Here is a 19,981-nt window from a genome sequence, read left to right as displayed (position 1 = left end):
ACTCGCTACTTCAGATTCGGAGTCCGGTATGCCGCAAGATGCTTATTCGACTGTGGAACCCGCGGCTGTATCTACCTTGGATGGGTCCAGAGCCGCTGTACAGGTACCGGCTGCTGAGGGTGTATTCAGGCCTACTGACTTGCATTTCAAACAGACACATCTTCTTCAAGGCCTAAAACTCGACCCACGCCTAGAAAGCCAATGTCCAAACTGCATGGTCAGGCCCATATGCCTAAAAAACAAATGATAAGAATGGCTGAAGACCTTATTACTTTAATTAGGGGAAGCCAGCCTTCTCCCTCTAAGAGACCTAGAACTGATTTTCCTTCTGATTCTTCTGATCAGGATTCTGAAATTTCTGTTTCTTCGGATTACCAGGATTTGTCCTTCTCTACCTATGAGGATTCTGATGCAGAGGATTCCATTCCCTCTGCTTCCCCTCCAGAAGATTTTTCTTTTGGTGAAACCTTGCACACTCTTAGGGAGCATTTCCGTTGGGAAAGCCAGGATTACTCTGACTCCAAAAAGAGGCTTAGGTAATTCTTACTCCTCCCTCAACACAGGCCTTTAGCTATCCCTCCTGTCCTGGACATTGTAGATGATGCCTTCTTGGAATCTAGCCTGGCCCCAGACACTTTACCTCCAACTCCCAGGAAGCCTGACAGGTATTACAGAGTACCTGACTCTCACAAGTTCCTCTTCAAGAATCCTACTGCGGACCCAGAGACCATTTCCCAAGGACCTAAAGGCATTAAGGCTACTACTGCCGAAAACCCTACCCCCCTCTGATAGAGATTCCAGGGCCTTGGATAAATGGGGTAAGAAGGTATACACTTCTGCTACTTTGGTCATTAGGGCCTTAAACTGCCAGTTTCATATGTTAAAGTATCAGCAGCATATTATGGGACTACTTAAACAGAAAATGATGTTGATTCCTGACTGTGCTGAAAATAAAGAATTACAGGATTTAATGCATTCTGCTGAACAAGTTGGTAAATGTACTTTGTGGTTTTGACTCTTTAGAAGCATCTTGCAGGGCTGCTGTCACTGAGTCTGTACTTAGAAGGCATGCTTGGCTTAAGGAGCAAAATTTGCCAGATCATGTTAAAGCTAAATTGCTGGATGCTCCCTTAAACCAAGACTGCCTGTTTGGCAACATAGCAGAAGTCCTTAAAAAGATGTAGGAAAAAGCTAAATCTATGCAAACTGTTAAATTTCCTGCAAGTACAGCCTCCTAGATGTAGCAGGCATTTGGCCTTCTAAGAATTGGTCCTTTCCTGTCTCTTCCAGGCCTTCTCAGTCCAAACCCAGGGACAGCAGACCACCTAGGCTACAGTCTCAAGGTACCCGTCGGCTTAAGCAGTGGGGGCTCCCACTTCCAAAGCTGGAAATAGTAAGACACACAATGACTTAACCTTAAACCTTCCAAACCCTTCTCAACTGCCTGCTCCCCTGGGGGAAAGATCGCCCTGCACGCAAAAAACTGGGAACTCATTACCCAGGACAAATGGGTTTTAAATATAGTTTTACAAGGATACAGATTCCATTTCCACACCTTACCAACCCCAAATGGTTGGCCAGACCTACCCCCAAATCAGTGGGCAGAGACTCAACAGCAGGTTCTCTCTCTTCTAAGTATCAGGGCTATTCACCCTGTCCCAGCAGAAGGAAGGGGACAAGGTTTTCACTCAAGACTTTTCCTGGTACCCAGAAAAGACAGCTCCTGGCATCCTATCCTGGACCTCTCTATTCTAAACACCTTTTTGGTAATCCCAAAATTCAAAATGCTAACACGTCAACAGCTGCTTCCAGTGCTAGGCAAAGATGCCTGGTTGGCAACCTTAGACTTAAAGGAAGCTTACCTGCACATTCCAGTAACGGAATCTTGCAGGAAATACCTACACTTCAGAGCAGGCTCCATGCACTATCAGTTCTCTGTACTTCCCTTTGGCTTATCTACTGCGCCCTTGGTATTCACGAAGTGTCATTTTGAAGGCAAAGAAATATTCAAATATGCCCATACTTGAACGATTGTCTTAATTCAGGCAGAAAGCCAGGACATGCTACTAAAACATGTGGCATTTGTAAAGAAACTTTTAACCTCACCGGGGTACACCATAAACGAAAATACATCTCATCTAGTACCCTGCCAACAAATTGTATTCCTGGGAGCAAGCTTGAACACAACTTCCCAGATGGCTTACCTCATGCCAGAGAAACAAGTTTATTTGACAGCCTACTTCAAACTACTGGCCACAAAGACACAGCTGTCTGCAAGGAAAATCCTGCAAGCCCTGGGGTTCATGGCCTTTTGCATTCTACTAATTCCATATGCAAGACTCCATATGAGGAAACTACAATGGTATCTAAAAAGCCTATGGTGTCAACATTCTCAGGACCCTGGAATCAATGATTCCTGTCATTCCTTGCATAAAGACAGAGTTCCTTTGGTGGGCATAGGCCTGCTTCCACAACAAGCATATCAGTCAAAAAGAAATGTTAGCTGTACAGAATTCTCTGACAGCCTTCAAGGACCACATTCTTCCAGGACAATTATTGGTAAAGATAGACAACACCACTGCTATGTGGTACATAAACAAGCAGGGGGGAACCCACCCGTACCCTCTCTGCAGACTAGCCATGTCTCTGTGGAATGCAGGCTTGATCTACCAAGTGCACCTACAAGCTCAATTCCTGCCAGGCAAGCTAAATTCACTGGCAAATTATCTAAGCAGAAGTCTCATGGACCCACACGAGTGGAAACTGGAACCAAAGATATTCAACCTTTTGAGAAACCAGTGGGGGAATCCGGAGATGGACCTGTTTGCCTCCCCTCAGAACTACCAATTGGACAAATTCTGCACAAGGACTTCCCACAGTCAAGCTTGGAAAGTGGATGCCCTGTCCCTCACCTGGGAAAGCCTCTCATTTTATGCCTTTCCCCCTCTATCTCTCCTCTCGAAAGTTCTGATAAATATCAAACAGGACAAACCAAGGACAATACTGATTGCACCAGACTGGCCACGCCAACACTGCTACCTCCTCTTGCGTAGTATGTCACTGCTGGAACCATGGCACCTGCCTCAGACCCCTACCCTGCTGTCCCAGCAGGAGGGCCAGATTCTGCTCCCTCAACTTCAAACCCTGAACCTTGCAGCCTGGCTAATTCCTTGAGCTCTCCAATAACATCCCTCAGTAAGCAGGTGCTAGATGTCATTCTGACGGCAAAGAATCCTAGTACTAGAAAATCTTATGCTAAAAAGTGGAAAAGATACTGTTCCTGGAGCCATACTCAGAGGATGGGAACAACGGTGCCCAGCTTTGCCCATATTCTTCAGTACTTAACAGAGATGCTCCACAAGGGCCTTTCCTTCTCGTCAATTAAAATTCATGCCTCTGCCATTTCAGCTCATTATAATACTGAACCACCCCTCTTCTTTCACCCCCTGCTAAAGCAATTCCTCAGAGGGGCCAAAAATTTAAGACCACCCAGGAGAGCCCCTACTCCAGCCTGCGACCTTAACTTTGTATTGGAAAAGCTCACTCTACCTACTTTTGAGCCAGCTGCATCTGCAGAGTTGAAATTCTTTTCTTGGAAAACTGCCTTCCTTCTAGCCATCACTTCAGCAAGAAGAGTGTCTGAATTACAGACCCTCATGGCAATGGAGCCATTCATCATCTTCCATGCAAACAGGGTGTCCTTCCTTTCTGCCCAAGGTGGTGTCTAGTGTGGCCCTTAATCAGTCCATTCGTTTGCCTACTTTTTTCCCAAATACACAAAACAAAGGAGAACGAATACTGCACTCTGGACATGCACAGGCAACTTAAATTTTATTTGGATAGGACTAAGCCTCTCAGAAAATCTGAACAGCTTCTATTTGGCTTTGTTGTAGGGGCAGAGGGGAAGACCATTTCAAAGCAAACTATTTCTAAGTGGATAGCCCATTGCATTCATTGTTGCTATAAGCACCATGGAAAACCTACCCCACAGAGGATAAGATCACATTCCACCAGGGCTGCATCTACCTCTGCAGCCTTTCTCAGAGGTGTCCCTACCAGGGACATTCTAGACACTGCTACGGAGCTCTGTACATACCTTCACCAAGCATTACCACATGCCTATTTTTTCTGAATCCAGAGCTGGTTTTGCCACTGCAGTTTTGCAGGGCTTAATAGCAGGTCCTAATGCTCTCTGCCTTCCTCCTGCCTTCCTTAGCTTTGGGAATCAACCCAAATGTAATGACAACAACAGTGAAACACGAAGAACATAGTACAGTTGTGTACATAAATGTAGATGTTCGAGTGTATTCACTGTTGCAGTCCTGGTTACCCTCCCTCCAGCCCCCTGACTTCTCTTGGCTATACTTTTCTTCTTGTTTAGTGTATTTCAGCCTTCTGGTGTATTTGCTTTTTGTTGGAGGTATAACCTAACATATAATCGCTTTCCATTATGGGGGCACCTGACATCTGGGGCAAGAAAAACTGATGTAATGGTGTCGGCTGCATGTTTTATACCCCTGACGACCTGACGTCATGGAAGAAGCGACAGCACCTGACGCAGTAATCCAAGGCTTTGATATTCAGGCCGGCTGCGGGCTACCTGCAGGCAGATAACCCAAATGTAATGACTGCAACAGTGAATGCTCTCGAACATCTACAATTATGGTTAGTGTACACAACTGTACTTTCTTTACCTTGTTCACTTGAATTTCTTCAAAGGTCTGTAGTTTCCTGCTGTATTCCTAAGATATGCTTTTGGGTTTCTTGGCAATCCTGAATTGTTCCTTTTTTGTGGTACATGCATACATCCATCCTGAGGCTTATGGGCATCTTTTTCAAAGACTGTTCATGCCTTGCACCTATTGCTTGCCAATAAAGATTCCAGTCCTCTTAACACTTGGTTGTATAAAATTAGCTATAAGAAATGCAAGGATCACTGCCTGGAAATTATGTGGAATGAAAAAAAAAATGACTTAAAATGTCAAAAAGTGCTGTGACTAGTTTAGTTATATTTGAAGAATGCTATTTATTTTAACATTACGTCTTGTACAGAAATTTGTTTTATTTTTTTAACAGAAAAAATCAGAAACTGTTCAAAGTCCTCCACCACCCCCTCCTCCCATCAACTCAACGGATGCTGACACGCTCAGTTCCCATGTGTTAAAAGAGAATGACACCATACTTGGTGGAGCATCATCTGTAGTATCAACAGGTAAAAATATCAGAAGTTTGTAGCTTATTAGACTGTGATTTTTTTCCACTGAGTTGCATTTCAAAGCAGTAGGCCTGGGAGTAGCAGGGTAGTTGCATTGCTTCTCTAAAGCTGTATGATCATTGCATGACATATGGAAATGATGTATGTTCTTCGTGTTTCACTGTTGCAGTCGTTACATTTGGGTAATCTGCTGACAGGTTGCCCTCTGTCAGCCTGAATAACAAAGTCTTTGGTCCTGCGCTGGTTGCTGACTCCTCTTCCATGATGTCAGGTCGTCAGGGGTATAAAACATGCAGCCGATGCCATTTTAATCCGTCTTTCTTGCCGTGCGGTGCCCGAAGCAGAAGCATTTCGCAAGTGGCGCTCGGCCGACTCCTGAAATTTTCTTTTCTGAGTTTCAGAACCGAAGTCTTCAAACTAAAGCTAAGTACCCCGTTGGGGAAACTTTTCTTGCTCCTTACCGATGACAGTAAAAGTTAATAATTGCATTACTTGTGGGAAGCAAATACCTCATAAGGATTTTCATTTGTACTGTATTCCTTACCTAGGCCCTGATTACAACGTGCCTTGCTGTCGGTTTTGTGCTAAATTTAACCAACGCACTATTAAGCGTCAGTATATTTTTGCTTCTAAATATTTTGGTTCAAGATTTAACTACCCTGAAATATCGTCGGTTAGCAATCCGACTACTGGAGTTCACAAAAAACGCAAGGAAAAAGTGACAGATCGTCGAGGTCCAAAACTGCAGATGACGCTTCTAACCCAGTCACCGGTTCACCGGTACTCAGCGAGCTGCTTTCGCAGCCCATGATACCAGTTACTTTTGAGTCGCAGGCCTCTACTGAGACCCATTTGGAGTCCAGTATGCCGCGAGATTCGCAAAGTATTGAACCCGCGGATGTCTCTCCCTTGGATGGGTTCGGAGCCGCTGTGCAGGCACCGGCTTCTGAGGGTGTTTTCAGGCCTCAACATTTTTATATTAAACAGACGCCATCAGCAAAAACAAGGACAAAAACAACTTCTATGTCTAAAAAAACGACGCATGAGCCACGTGCTCAGGCCCCTATGCCTAAAAAGCAAATGATCAAAATGGCTGAAGATTTAATTACCTTGATCAGGGGTTCCCAACCGCCCCCTGCTAAGAGGCCTAGGCAAGGCAGTGATTATGAATCTTCAGATCAGGTTTCCATTTCTTCTGATTCCTCTTCTGATCAGGAATTTTCTATTCCACCTTATGAGGATTCTGATGCAGAGGAATCCATCCCATCTGCATCTCCCCCTAAGGATTACTCTTTTGAAGAGACTTTGCATACTTTAAGGGAACATTTTCACTGGGAGAGTCAGGACTTCTCTGAATCAAAAAAGAGGCTTAGGGATTTTTTCTTCTTCCTCAGCATAGGCCTTTGGCAATACCTCCTGTATTAGACATTGTTGATATATTCTCGGAATCAAGCATGGCTCCTGATTCCCTGCCTCCGGCTTCTAGTAAGCCAGACAGATATTACGGGGTTCCTGACTCCCACAAATTTCTTTTCAAAAATCCTGCTGCTGATCCTGAGACTATTTCTCAGGGTCTCAGTGGAGTTAAGACTTCTGCAGCCAAAAATCCTACCCCTTCTGATAGAGATTCCAGGGCACTGGATAGATGGGGTAAGAAGGTTTGTACGTCTGCAACCTTGGCAATCAGGGCTTTAAACTGCCAGTTTCATATGCTTAAATATCAACAGCATGTTATGGTCTTACTGAAACAGTAAATTATGTTGATTTCTGATTGTGTGGAAAATAGAGTTCGAGGATTTACTGCATTCAGCAGAACAGGTTGGAACGCGTACTTTGCAATGTGGTTTTGATTCCTTGGAGGCGTCTTGCAGGGCCGCTGTAACTGGATCTGTAATAAGAAGGCATGCCTGGGGAGCAAAATCTGCCTGATCATGTTAAAGCAAAATTGTTGGATGCCCCTTTACAGCATGATAGTCTGTTTGGTAATAAGGCAGAAGAGGTTTTAAAGAAAATGGAAGTTAAAGCTAAATCTATGCAAACTGTAAAAGATGTCTTGCAAGTGCAGCCACCCAGGTTCAGTACGCACTGGCCTACTAAGAATTGGTCCTTTCCTGTGTCCAACAGAGCCACTCAGGGAAAACCCAGGCACTCAAAAGGCTCCAGATATCAATCACAGGGATCTTACAGGTCAAAGCAATGGGGTGCTCCACCTCCAAATCTGGAGGTAACAAAGCACAACCCTACAGTAAGCAGTCTCAATGACTTTCCTCTACCATCTCCAAGCATTTATCTTTTGGCAGCCCCCTTGGGGGGGAAACTAGCACTTCATGCTCAAAATTAGCAGTTAATTACCCAGGACACGTGGGAACTAAACATAGTATCCCAGAGGCACAGATTTCTTTTCCATACTTTGCCAATTCCAAACGGATGGCCAGGTCTGCTACAAAACTAGTGGGCAGAGGCCCAGAAACAAGTCATGTCTCTTATGAATATGGGGGCTATTCAACTGGTACCAGAAAAGGAAAAAGGACAAGGATTTTATTCAAGACTTTTCCTGGTACCCAGAAAGGACAAATCTTAGCGTCCAATACTGGACTTATCGATTCTGAACACGTTCCTGGACATTCCAAAATTCAAGATGCTGACTTATGCTAGGCAAGAATGACTGGTTAGTAACTCTAAGACTTAAGAGACATACCTGCATATCCCAATAAGGGAATCTTGCAGAAGATACCTCCGCTTCAAAGCAGGTTTTTTTGCATTACCAATTCTCTGCATTGCCCTTTGGCTTATCTACTGCGCCCATGGTCTTTACAAAGTGCCTGGCACCTGTAATTGCATTCTGCAGACAAAGAAACATTCAAATTTATCCTTATCTGGACGATTGTCTCATTCAGGCAGAGGACAAGGACACTCTTCTTCAACATCTGGCGTTTGTACAAAGGCTTCTAGCATGCCTAAGGTACATCATAAACGAAAAGAAATCGCAACTGGTACCCTCTCAAATAATCACATTCCTGGGTGCAAGCTTGAATACAACTGCCCAGATGGCATACCTCACGCCAGACAAAGGCAACTGACAACATACTTCAAACAAATGGCAACAAAAACCCAGTTATCTGCAAGACAAATTCTGCAGGCTTTGGGGTTCATGGCATCCTGCATTCTACTAATTCCATATGCGAGACTGCATATGAGGAAACTTCAATGGTACCTAAAAGGTTTATGGAGTCAGCATTGTCACAGCCTGGAAACAATGATTCCTCTTATTCCCTGCCTACAACAAGAGTTTCTTTGGTGGGCAGAGACATGTCACCAAAACAAGGGACTGTCATTCACTCTACCCCCTGCCACCCAAACCCTAACTACAGACACATCAGACTATGCTTGGGGCCCACCTGGCAGGGAGATGCATTCAGGGCAAATGGAGCCCAATCCAAATGCATCTACATATCAACCAGAAAGAAATGCTAGCTGTTCAGAATGCTCTGACAGCCTTCAAGGACTTACTTCATCCATGACAACTACTGATAAAGACGGACAACACCACAGTTATGTGGTACATAAACAAGCAGGGGGGTACCCATTCCTACCCCCTTTGCAGACTAGCCATGGCCTTGTGGAACACAGCCTTGACTTACCAAATACACCCTCAAGCTCAATTCCTGCCAGGAAAGCAAAATACTCTGGCAGACGACCTAAGCAGAAATCTTATGGACCCGCACGAATGGAAACTGGATCCACAAATCTTCAGCATGTTAACACAGAAATGGGGAAGCCTAGACATAGATGTTCTTCATTCCACATTGCTGCAGTCCTAACTATTGGGTAGTCCGCTGTCCAGTCGGCCCGAATACCAAAGTATATGGCTGACGTCGGTCAGGGCGCATTAGACTGACGTCAGTACGTCAGGGTACTAATGCGCATGACCGACGTCATATCCTCAGTCTTTTTTGCCGCATGGTCCGATGCAGAAGCAGTTTTGCGAGTGCAGGTTGGCGTTCTGAAATTTTCTGAAGTCGGAGTTTCAGACCGAATCAAAGTTGGCTAAGTACTGCTAGGGAACATTTTGTTTTTCTTGCCTCAGTATTTAACCGGATGTCAGAAAAAGTGAATAACTGTATTTCTTGTGGGAAACAGATACCTCATAGGGATTACCATACCTTGTGTATACCTTGTTTAGGGCCTGAGCACGACGTTGTTGGATGCCGCTCTTGTGCTAGATTTAACAAACGCACTATTAAGAGAAGGTTAGACTGTGCCAGGTTAGTGTTTGGGAAGCGTTGTAATTATAAAATGCCGCCGGATGCTCCGACGCCGCTTCCCAAAAAGCGCAAGGACAAAACAGCGAAGCCTAGGGTTGATGAACCGCAGTCCCGGACGCCGGTTCTTTAGAAGGCTCAGTGGAGCCAGAGGTTTTGCCAGGAGTTTCTTTGGAGTCTCAGGCAGAGACTTTACTGTTACAGGATGTGCCTTCTCAGGAGGTAGGCCAGGCTGAGGGGCTTCTCAGGTAACTGTTCTTCCCTCTCTTCCCAAGGTAGTTAGAGCCTCTCCTTCTGTTTCCAAAACTTCTTTGAGAGGTAGGCCAAGTTTAGCTTCAGTGGGGCTTCTCCTAGCACTTCAGGTTCTGTGCCTAAGAAACATATGCTTAAAATGGCAGAAGATTTGATTACTATGATTAGAGGTTCTATGCCCCCTCCTGATAAGAGGCCTAGGGTGGAACCTGAGTTTGAGAGTTTTGAACAGTGTTCAGAGGCTTCTGAGTCTTCTGCGGAAGACTTGCAGGAGTATCCTCCTTATTCTGATTCTGATGTGGATGATTCCACTCCTACAGCTTCTCCTCCTGAGGATTTCTCATTTTCAGAGACTCTGCATTCCATGAGGGAGCACTTTAAATGGGAAGGCCAAGATTACTCTGATTCCAGGAAAAGGCTTAGGGAATTCTTGTTTTTACCCCAGCATAGGCCCTTAGCTATACCTCCTGTGTTGAATGTGGTGGAAGATGTTTTTGCAGAGGCTTCCCTGAACCCTGATTCTTTGCCTCCTGCTCCTGTTAAACCTGATAGGTACTATAGGGTGCCTGAAGCTCATAAGTATCTTTTAAGAGTCCTAGGGCAGACCCGAAACTGTTTCTCAGGGACCTAAAGGTGTTAAGGCCTCTGTTGTTAAAAACCCTGTTCCCACTGATAAAGAGGCAAGGGCTTTGGATAGATGGGGAAAGAAAGTGTATACTTCTTCCACTTTAGCCATGAGGGTTGAATTGTCAGTTTCACATGCTAAAATATCAAAATTATCTCCTTTCACAATTGAAATCTAAGGTGGATGCTTTGGCGGAAGGTATTGAGTGTAAAGAGTTGCTGGATTTAGTTCATGTGTCTGAACAAGTGGGTAAGCATTCTTTGCAATGTGGTTTTGATGCTGTACAGGCCTCCTTGAGGGTGGCTGCCACTAGTTCTGTTCTTCGCAGGCATGCCTGGTTGAGGGATCAGAATTTAGCTGAGCATGTTAAGACAAGGATTTTGGATGCTCCTTTACAGTCTGATGTGTTGTTTGGTTCGCCTGTGGAAGCAGTTTTAAAGAAAATGGAGGACAAAGCTAAGTCTATGCAAACTGTTAAAGATTTTTTGCAGGTGCAGCCACCGAAGTTTAATAGAAATTGGCCTACTAAGGGATGGACATATCCTGCTTATGATTCCCAGTCTAGGGGTAGGTCTAGACGTGGTAGGGGCAGAGCTCAAGGTTCTTTTAGGCCTAGAACAGGAGTTCACCTGCTCAGACTTCTGGTGAGGGCAGGGGTCAGTCCTTTCGTAAACAGACCCAATGACCTGCCTTTTCAGCTGCCAGTAGATTCTCGTCTGGCAGCTCCTTTGGGAGGAAGACTGTCTCTTTTCAAAGAAAATTGGGATTTAATTACTCAAGACAGATGGGTGTTGGATATCATTCACCACGGTTACAGGTTTTATTTCCATACATTGCCCCTTTCAAAGGCATGCCAGACGTTCCTCCTCCACAAAGGAAAGAGGCTCACAAGCAAATTTCTCTGTTACTCCAAATAGGGGCCATTCAGCCAGTCCCTGTATCAGAAAGGGGCCTAGGATTTTATTCTCGCCTGTTCCTAGTACCAAAGAAGGGGAACACGTGGAGACCAATTTTGGATTTATCTATCCTCAACACTTATCTGGACATTCCCAAGTTCAAGATGTTGACGTTACAACAGCTTTTACCTCTGCTGGGCAAAGATCACTGGATGGTAACTTTAGATCTCAAGGAAGCTTACCTTCATGTGCCTATAAGACTAAGTTGCAGGAAGTATCTGCTTTCGAGCTGGAAATTCTCATTATCAGTTCTCTGCATTGCCCTTTGGCTTATCTACTGCCCAGAGTATTCACAAAGGTTCTGGCTCCAGTGATAGCTTACTTCAGGCTAAAAGGAATTCAAATCTATCCTTACTTGGACGACTGCCTGATTCTGGCTCAAGAAAAGGAAGACCTTCTACAGCATCTGGAATATGTTATAGCAGTGCTAAGATGCCTAGGGTATTCTGTGAACGAAATAAAGTCCAGTCTAGTACCCTCTCAAGACATGTGCTTTCTGGGTGTGAGACTGAATACAGCAGCCCAGATGGCCTTTTTAACCCCGGACAAACAAAAGAGTCTATCCCTTTACTTCCATCAACTATCTCATCAGTCCGTGCTGACTGCAAGGACAGTCCTTCAAGCATTAGGGTTCATGGCATCTTGTATTCTGGTGCTTCCCAATGCCAAACTGCATATGAGGAAGCTGCAATGGTATCTCAAAATGTATGGACACAGCACTGCCAGGATTTGGACACTGTCATTCAAATAATACCTTGCCTTCAAAAAGAATTTTTGTGGTGGGCTCAGGAATGTCACCTAAACAAGGGACTCTCTGTGACCCGCCAGAGGCGAGTCAGATTTTAACGACAGATGCCTCGGACATTGCTTGGGGAGCTCATCTAAATGGAAAGTGGATACAAGACAAGTGGCCTGCCAGACTACAGCATCTACATATCAACATGAAGGAGATGTTAGCAGTCCAGTTTGCATTAATGGCTTTCAAGGAGTTACTTCTTCCAGGGCAGGTGTTGATTCTAACAGACAACACAACTGTCATGTGGTACATCAACAAACAAGCGGGAACACATTCTTATCCTCTATGCAGGCAAGCAATGATTTTATGGGAGACTGCGCTCAGCTTGCAACTAACTCTTCAGTCAAGGTTTCTGCCGAGCACAGAACTCCTTAGCAGATGTGTTAAGCAGACAAATCATGGATCCCCACGAGTGGAAACTGGATCTTCATGTATTTCAGAAATTGACAGTGTCATGGGGAACTCCAGACATAGATCTGTTCGCTTCTCCACTAAACCACCAGCTGCCAAAGTTTTGCACAAAGGGGTTTCATCACACAGCTTGGAAAGTGGATGCTCTTTCTTTCAGTTGGAAAAATCTTCATGTGTATGCCTTTCCACCTCTGCCTCTTCTTCCAAAGGTGCTCTTAAAGGTCAGACAAGACAAGCCAAGGATGATTTTAATAGCTCCAGATTGGCCTCGGCAACACTGGTACCCACTACTAAGGAGTCTGGTAAGGAAGCCTCCATGGCCTTTACCTTTGATTCCACATCTGTTATCTCAGAAGGACGGTCATCTGCTCAATGTCAAGCTTCACTCTCTTCATCTAACAGCCTGGCATATTCTGTGTTGAAACACAGCAGGTCTCAACTTCCTCAACAAGTTTTAAATGTGATTATGGAAGCTAGAAGACCTAGTACAAGGAAAGTGTACGCAGAAAAATGGAAGAGATTTTTATTTTGGAGTACAGCAAAGAATTTGGAGATTTCTGAACCTAATTTGAGTGTGTCTCTTCAATATCTTACTGAGTTATTGGACAAAGGTTTGTCCTTCTCTTCCATTAAGATTCATGCTGCAGCAATTTCAGCTCACTATGATTGTGACCCACCATTGTTTTCGCATCCTTTGTTCAAGCAGTTTCTTAGAGGGGCAAAGAATATAAGACCCCCACGTAGAGCTCCTACTCCTGCTTGGGATCTCAATTTTGTGTTGGAAAAACTTACTCTACAACCTTTTGAGCCTCAAGGCTACTGCTGATTTGAAATACTTGTCATGGAAGACTGCTTTTCTGTTGGCTATTACTTCTGCAAGAAGGGTGTCTGAGTTGCAGGCCCTTATGGCAGTAGAGCGCTTTTTGATTTTCCATAAGGATAGGGTATCATTACGCACTAATCCTTCCTTTATGCCTAAGGTGGTTTCTAGTGTGGCTTTAAACCAAACTATTCATTTGCCTACTTTTTATGCAGACCCCCAAAATAAAGGGGAAAAGATTTTGCACACTTTAGATGTACACAGGCAATTGCGTTATTATTTAAGCAGGACTAAGGATTTTAGGCAGTCTCAGCAGTTGTTTGTTTCTTTTGCTTTGAGTTCGCAGGGCAAGCCTGTGTCAAAACAAACTATTTCTAGGTGGATTGGGTTTTGCATTGCATTTTGTTATTCCCATCATGGCAAGGAGATTCCAGCTGGGATTAGGCCTCATTCCACTAGGGCTACTGCCACTTCAACAGCATTTCTAAGGGGTGGCAACTAAGGATATTTTGGAGGCAGCTACTTGGAGTTCAGTGCATACTTTCTCTAAGCATTATCACCTTCCTCTCTACTCTAAGTCTAGGGCTGGTTTTGCCACAGCTATTTTGCAAGGCATGTTGTCAGCTCCTGCTTCTTTATGATTTGCCAGCCTCCCTTACCTCTGCTTTGGGATTCTACCCAATAGTTAGGACTGCAGCAATGTGGAATGAAGAACATAGTACAGTTTTGTACCTACCATAAATGTAGATGTTCGAGGATCCACATTGCTGCAGTCCAATTTACCCTCCCTCCTTCCCCTCTGTGTTTAGGGGTGGTTGTGTAGGTGAGGTTATATGCTGATAATTTTGTATATATTGTACATATTTTTGGTGCAGGTATATTGGGCCTTGTCTTTTTAGGGTCTTCTGACATCTGGGGCAAGAAAAGACTGAGGATATGACGCCGGTCATGCGCATTAGTACCCTGACGTACTGACGTCAGTCTAATGCGCCCTGACCGACGTCAGCCATATACTTTGGTATTCGGGCCGACTGGACAGCGGACTACCCAATAGTTAGGACTGCAGCAATGTGGATCCTCGAACATCTACATTTATGGTAGGTACAAAACTGTACTTTTTGGGGGGAGGCAAATAGATCTATCATTTGAACAAATTCTGCACAAGAACTCATCACAAAAAAGCATGGAAAGTGGATGCCCTATCCTTCAGCTGAAAAAAACTGTCAGTCTGTGCCTTTCCCCCTCTGCCTCTACTCTCCAAGGTCTTACTAAAAGTCAGACAGGAATAAACAAAAATGATTCTAATTGCTCCGGACTGGCCTCGCCAACACTGGTACCCGCTTCTAAGGAATATGTCACACCTTCCTCCATTGTACTTGCCTAAAACACCTCATCTATTGTCTCAGCAGAACTATCAAATTTTGCAAACTCAACTCCAAACTTTGAATCTTGCAGCATGGCTAATCAACTTATTATTCAAACCACATCTCTCAGTAAACCTGTGATGGATGTCATTTTGGAAGTCAGAAGGCCTAGTACTAGAAAATCTTATGCTGATAAATGGAAGAGATTCTGTGCTTGGGACCAAGCACAAGGAATAGACACAGCAAAGCCCAGTATACCTCAGATTTTACAATACTTAACTGAGATGCTCGACAAGGGCATATCTCTTTTTTTCAATAAAAGTCCATGCCTCTGCCATCTCGGCTCATTACAACACAGAGCCTCCCCTCTTTTCTCATCCACTGCTAAAACAGCATCTCAGAGGGGCCAAAAATTTAAGGCCTCCCAGGAGAGCGCCAACTCCTGCATGGGACCTCAATGTTGTGCTGGAAAAACTCACCCTGCCTCCTTTTGAATCAGCAGCTACTGCGGATATAAAATTTCTTTCTTGGAAGACAGTTTTTCTTTTGGCAGTCACTTCAGCTATAAGGGTTTCAGATCTACAGGCTCTCATGGCAGTGGAGCCTTTCATTATTTTTTACCCGGACAGGGTGGCCCTCAGGACCAATCCTTATTTTATGCCTAAGGTGGTATCCAGTGTGGCTCTTAACCAGACCATTCACCTGCCAACTTTTTCCCAAATCTGCAGAACAAGGGGGAGCGGATTCTGCATTCATTGGATGTACACAGACAACTAAGATTCTACTTAAACAGTACAAAATCTCTAAGAAAGTTAGAGCAACTGCTGGTAGCATTTATTGCAGGATCAGAGGGGAAGGCTATATCAAATATATATATATATCAGACTGTTTCAAAATGGATAAGCCATTGCATTCGTTTCTGCTACTTGCACCATGGTAAACCTGTGCCCAAGGGGATCAGATCCCATCCCACCCCACCAGGGCTGCCTCTACTTCAGCAGCTTTTCTCAGAGGGGTCCCTACCAGAGACATTCTAGAATCTGTTACTTGGAGCTCAGTTCATACGTTCACAAAGCATCATCATTTACCTCTTTTCTCTAAATCCAGGGCAGGCTTTGCCACTGTAGTCCTGCAGGGCTTTATAGCTGCTCCTAATGCTGTTTAGTTCCATCCTCCCATTCGTAGCTTTGGGATTCTACCCAAATGTAATGACTGCAACAGTGAAACACGAAGAACATAGTACAGTTGTGTACACTTACCATAAATGTAGATTTTCTAGTGTATTCACTGTTGCAGTCCGGGTTACCCACCCGTCAGCCCCCTTTCTATACCTTTTCTTTCCTTCACTATACTCAAAAGCCTTTGTGGTGTATTTGCTTATAGTTGAAGGTAAATTTTATGTTTCTGTGATGCATTTATATATTTATAGTTTATATATATATTTTTGCTCCCCATTTGGGGGGCACCTGACATCTGGGGCAAGAAAAACTGATTAAAATGGCATCTGCTGCATGTTTTTATACCCCTTACGACCTGACGTCATGGAGGAGGAGACAGCAAACTGATGCAGGACCCAAGACTTTGTTATTCAGGCCGACTGAGGGCAACCTGCCAACAGATTACGCAAATGTAATGACTGCAACAAGTGAATACACTCTAACATCTACATTTATGGTAAGTGTACACAACTGTACTTTTTATGGTTTTAGTCATGCCAGTCACATAAATACATGATATATTTTCATACATCTAAATTTATTAACAGCTGTTAGATCGAAATATTTATTCCCTTTGGTTAATCTTTTTTGGGCATCTAATGTTTGCAAAATCTAATGATGAAATCTGGGTCTGGTTACCTTTCTGAAAATGTGCACTGGTACCTTTCATCGGCACATTTTCTGAACTTTTTTGCAGAACATATCTTTTTGCACAGCATAGTGTAGATTTTTCCTTTCAAACCCAATATCCAGTAACCTCAAAGTTGTATCATTTTGGGAGATGAAAGGGTTATAGCTCACTGCATTGTTGAATGTAGGGTGCTCTACCTGTCTGCATGAAACACTTAGTTGCTCTTTTGGTTAAATGTTTTCATGAATGATGTTTTATGCAGGAAATTATCTCACTGAAAATGGTTTTGATGGAATGACACTTGTTTCTTTAGGAGGCATCCCCTATAGTTGACTCATGATCTTTCATAAAAATGTTGCTGGATCATAGCCGATCAAGAATGCAATCCACCCCCAACATACGTTAACTCCACTCACACAACTGTGGGGAAAAGAGAAACTCAAACAAAAAAAAATGGATAATTATGGAAAACTAAGTCAGAGAAGTAGGGAGTTAATAAACAAAATAAAACCTCTGACTAAAGAAACGCCAAACTATTTATTCAAACAGTAAACAGTTTGGCATTTCTTTAGTCATTGTACTCATTTGTACTTGTTTGAATAAACAGTTTGGCGTTTCTGTAGTTGGAGGTTTTATTTTGTTTTGAAAAGAGAAACTCCCCAGTAAAAACACACATTGATCTCACAAGCAGTGATCTTACTGTGCCTGTTTTCACTTTTACATACAGAAAAAATAATTATGATAAGTTGTGCTCAGACAGTTGGAGCCCCTGAACATTTGGTCTTCATTCACTTACAGACAAGCCTATTTTGAGGCTCGGGTTTGGTATTTAATCATTTATATACTCTAGTTTGTTTTTTAGCAATTTAATTTGACATATGTATGAACATGTAACACTGGGACCCCTGTTGGGTTTTGAGTGGGTTACTCCTTTCAGCTTTTTCCAGTTTAACATTTTTTCTTAGAATCTCCTACATTTAGTGACTTATGTGCATAATGCCAGCAAAATGTTAAGTAAAAGCACACATAGCCCCCTAGTCTTCCAGGTTGTGTTTTTTTTTTTTTTTTTTTTTTTTTGCTGCTTACACAATTCTGATATTGATCCTGATGCAGCTAGTGAAAACTTCCTGCACTTTGTTTCTAAAACTTGATATTCTAAGTGACCATCTGGCTGAAATCTTACAGGCCAATGCCCACATTGGCATTAACTCTTTTTCCTAGATGAGGAATGTGACTTGAAGCACTGCTGCAAGTGCTTGACAGTTCAAGCTCGCCACCTACATGTATCACAGGGAGAAGCTCCTGGCTTACCTCTCTGCCTACCAGGACGATGGCAGTAGTTGAAAGTTGCTTATGTGGGAATAAGCAGGCAAGTCCCATGCAGTACCCCAGGCTTCTGTCAGTCTTTTCTGGTTTCCCACAAAACCACAGGGTCATTTCAGAGAAGCCCTTCTGGGCTCTGCAGGTGCAGAGTTCACCCTCAGTTAACAAGGACTCTAGTTAATCACGGTCTTCTGTTTCAGTGGATGAGGTATGGTGTGGAGGAGACAGACTCCCAGCTCTTCTGTTTCAGTGGATGATGAGGGCATGGAAGTGATGAGCTCCCAGTTTTTTTTCTTTCATTGGCTCAGTAGGAGGTGGACTCCCAGCTCTTCTTTTTTGGTAGATGAGAAAGGGCCTGGAAGAGGTGGACTTTCGGCCCTTGGCTCAGGAGAGCAGTCTTGATCAGCTACAGCACACTGCTAAGTGGTCTTTATTCTAGGCAGTGATCTCTAGAGTCCCTGGCCTCAGGTTTGGAATACCTAAGGCTGAGAACTGCCCTCACACATTGTCTCTTTCAGGTTCCAACAGAATTTTGTGGCCCAGGTTGAGAGAAGTCCACTGGATCTTCCTGTATTATTGTGTAGATATTCAGAGTCTTTACATCAGACAAATATTTGGAGTCTATATGGCACTGAAGTGACAGGTACAGAAGCACAGCCATGGGAAGCTTGGCATTTTGCAATCAACAAGCCCCATATAGACCACTCATATTTCCTTGTCACATTTAGAGAGCCCTTTCTTGAGTGCAGTATCCAGATCACATGATCTCTGGCCTATGTTGATCACATGCTCATCCATCTGAAAGTCCTTGCAGAAGCTTGTTCTGGACATGGTGATGGTGCAAGTGACTGCACCCTCCTCCCAGAAGTTCTTTGTGTTTCACTGTTGCAGTCATCACTTTTGGGTTATCTGCTTGCAGTAGCCCTCAGTCGGCCTGATTAACAAAGTCTTGGGTCCTGCGTCAGTTGCTGTCCTTTCTTCCATGACGTCAGGGGTATAAAACATGCAGCCGACGCCATTACATCAGTCTTTCTTGCCATGCGGTGCCCGAAGCAGAAGCACTTTGCAAGTGCCAGATGGCCAACTCCTGAAATTTTCGTTTTCAAGTTTCAGAACCGAAGTCTTCAACTAAAGCTAAGTACCCCATTGGGGAAACTTTTTTTTTGCTCCTTACCGATGTCAGTAAAAGTTAATAATTGCATTACTTGTGTATAGCAAATACCTCATAAAGATTTTCATTCGTACTGTATTCCTTCTCTAGGCCCTGACCACAATGTACTGTGCTGTCGGTTTTATGCTTTATTTAATCAGCGCACTATCCATCATCTGTATATTTTCGCCTCAAAATATTTCGGTTCTCGGTTTAATTATCCAGAAATGTCGGTTAGCCTTCCGACAACCGAGATTCTGAAAAAATGCAAAGATAAAGACAGAGACAGGCCGCCAAGGTCCAAAACTGCAGACAACGCTTCTCCTAAGCCAGTCGCCAGTTTGCCGGTACTCAATGAGGCGCTTTCGCAGCCCCTGATACCCGCTACTTCTGATTCGCAGGCCTCTACTGAGACCCATTCGGAGTCCAGTATGCAGCGAGATGCTTCAACTATGGAACCCGTGGATGTCTGTACCTTAGATTGGTCCGGAGCCGCTGTGCAGGAACCGACTTCTGAGAGTGTATTCAGGCCTACGGACTTGCATATTAATCCAATGCCTCCTCCTTCATTTAGGCCTAAATCTCGAACCATGCCTAAAAAAACCGACACCCAGGCTGCATGCTCAGGCCTCTATGCCTAAAAAACAAATGATAAGAATGGCTGAAGATCTTATAACTCTAATCAGGGGAAGCCAGCCTCCCCCTTCTAAGAGACCTAGGACTGAAGTTGTTTATGAATCTTCTGACCAGGATTCTGATTTTTTTGATTCTTGTGATGATCTGGATTTGCCTTTTTCTACTTATGAGGATTTTTATGCAGAGGACTCTATCCCCTCTGCTTCCCCTCCAAAGGATTTTTCTTTTGGTGAAACCTTACATACTGTAAGGGAGCATTTCCACTGGGAAAGCCAGGATTTTTCTGATTCAAAAAAGAGGCTTAGGGATTTCTTATTCCTGCC

At 43.9% G+C, this 19,981-nt stretch overlaps 1 protein-coding gene across 1 annotated transcript in view; it reads left to right on the top strand.

Moving 5' to 3' along the window:
* SCML2 (Scm polycomb group protein like 2) overlaps window positions 1-19,981 on the top strand; it is a 2,608,432-nt gene that overhangs the window by 1,920,042 nt on the left and 668,409 nt on the right. The window contains exon 9 of the mRNA XM_044073060.1: window positions 5,077-5,212. Coding sequence (XP_043928995.1) covers window positions 5,077-5,212 — 136 coding nt within the window. The remainder of the gene's footprint in view (window positions 1-5,076; window positions 5,213-19,981) is intronic.

This window comes from Protopterus annectens, chromosome 5.part1, assembly GCF_019279795.1.
Source record: "Protopterus annectens isolate FY-2018-M chromosome 5.part1, PAN1.0, whole genome shotgun sequence".
Classification (NCBI taxonomy): Eukaryota; Metazoa; Chordata; order Ceratodontiformes; family Protopteridae; genus Protopterus; species Protopterus annectens.
Note: the sequence above shows the minus strand (reverse complement) of the source record. Positions and strands in the feature narration are given on the sequence as shown.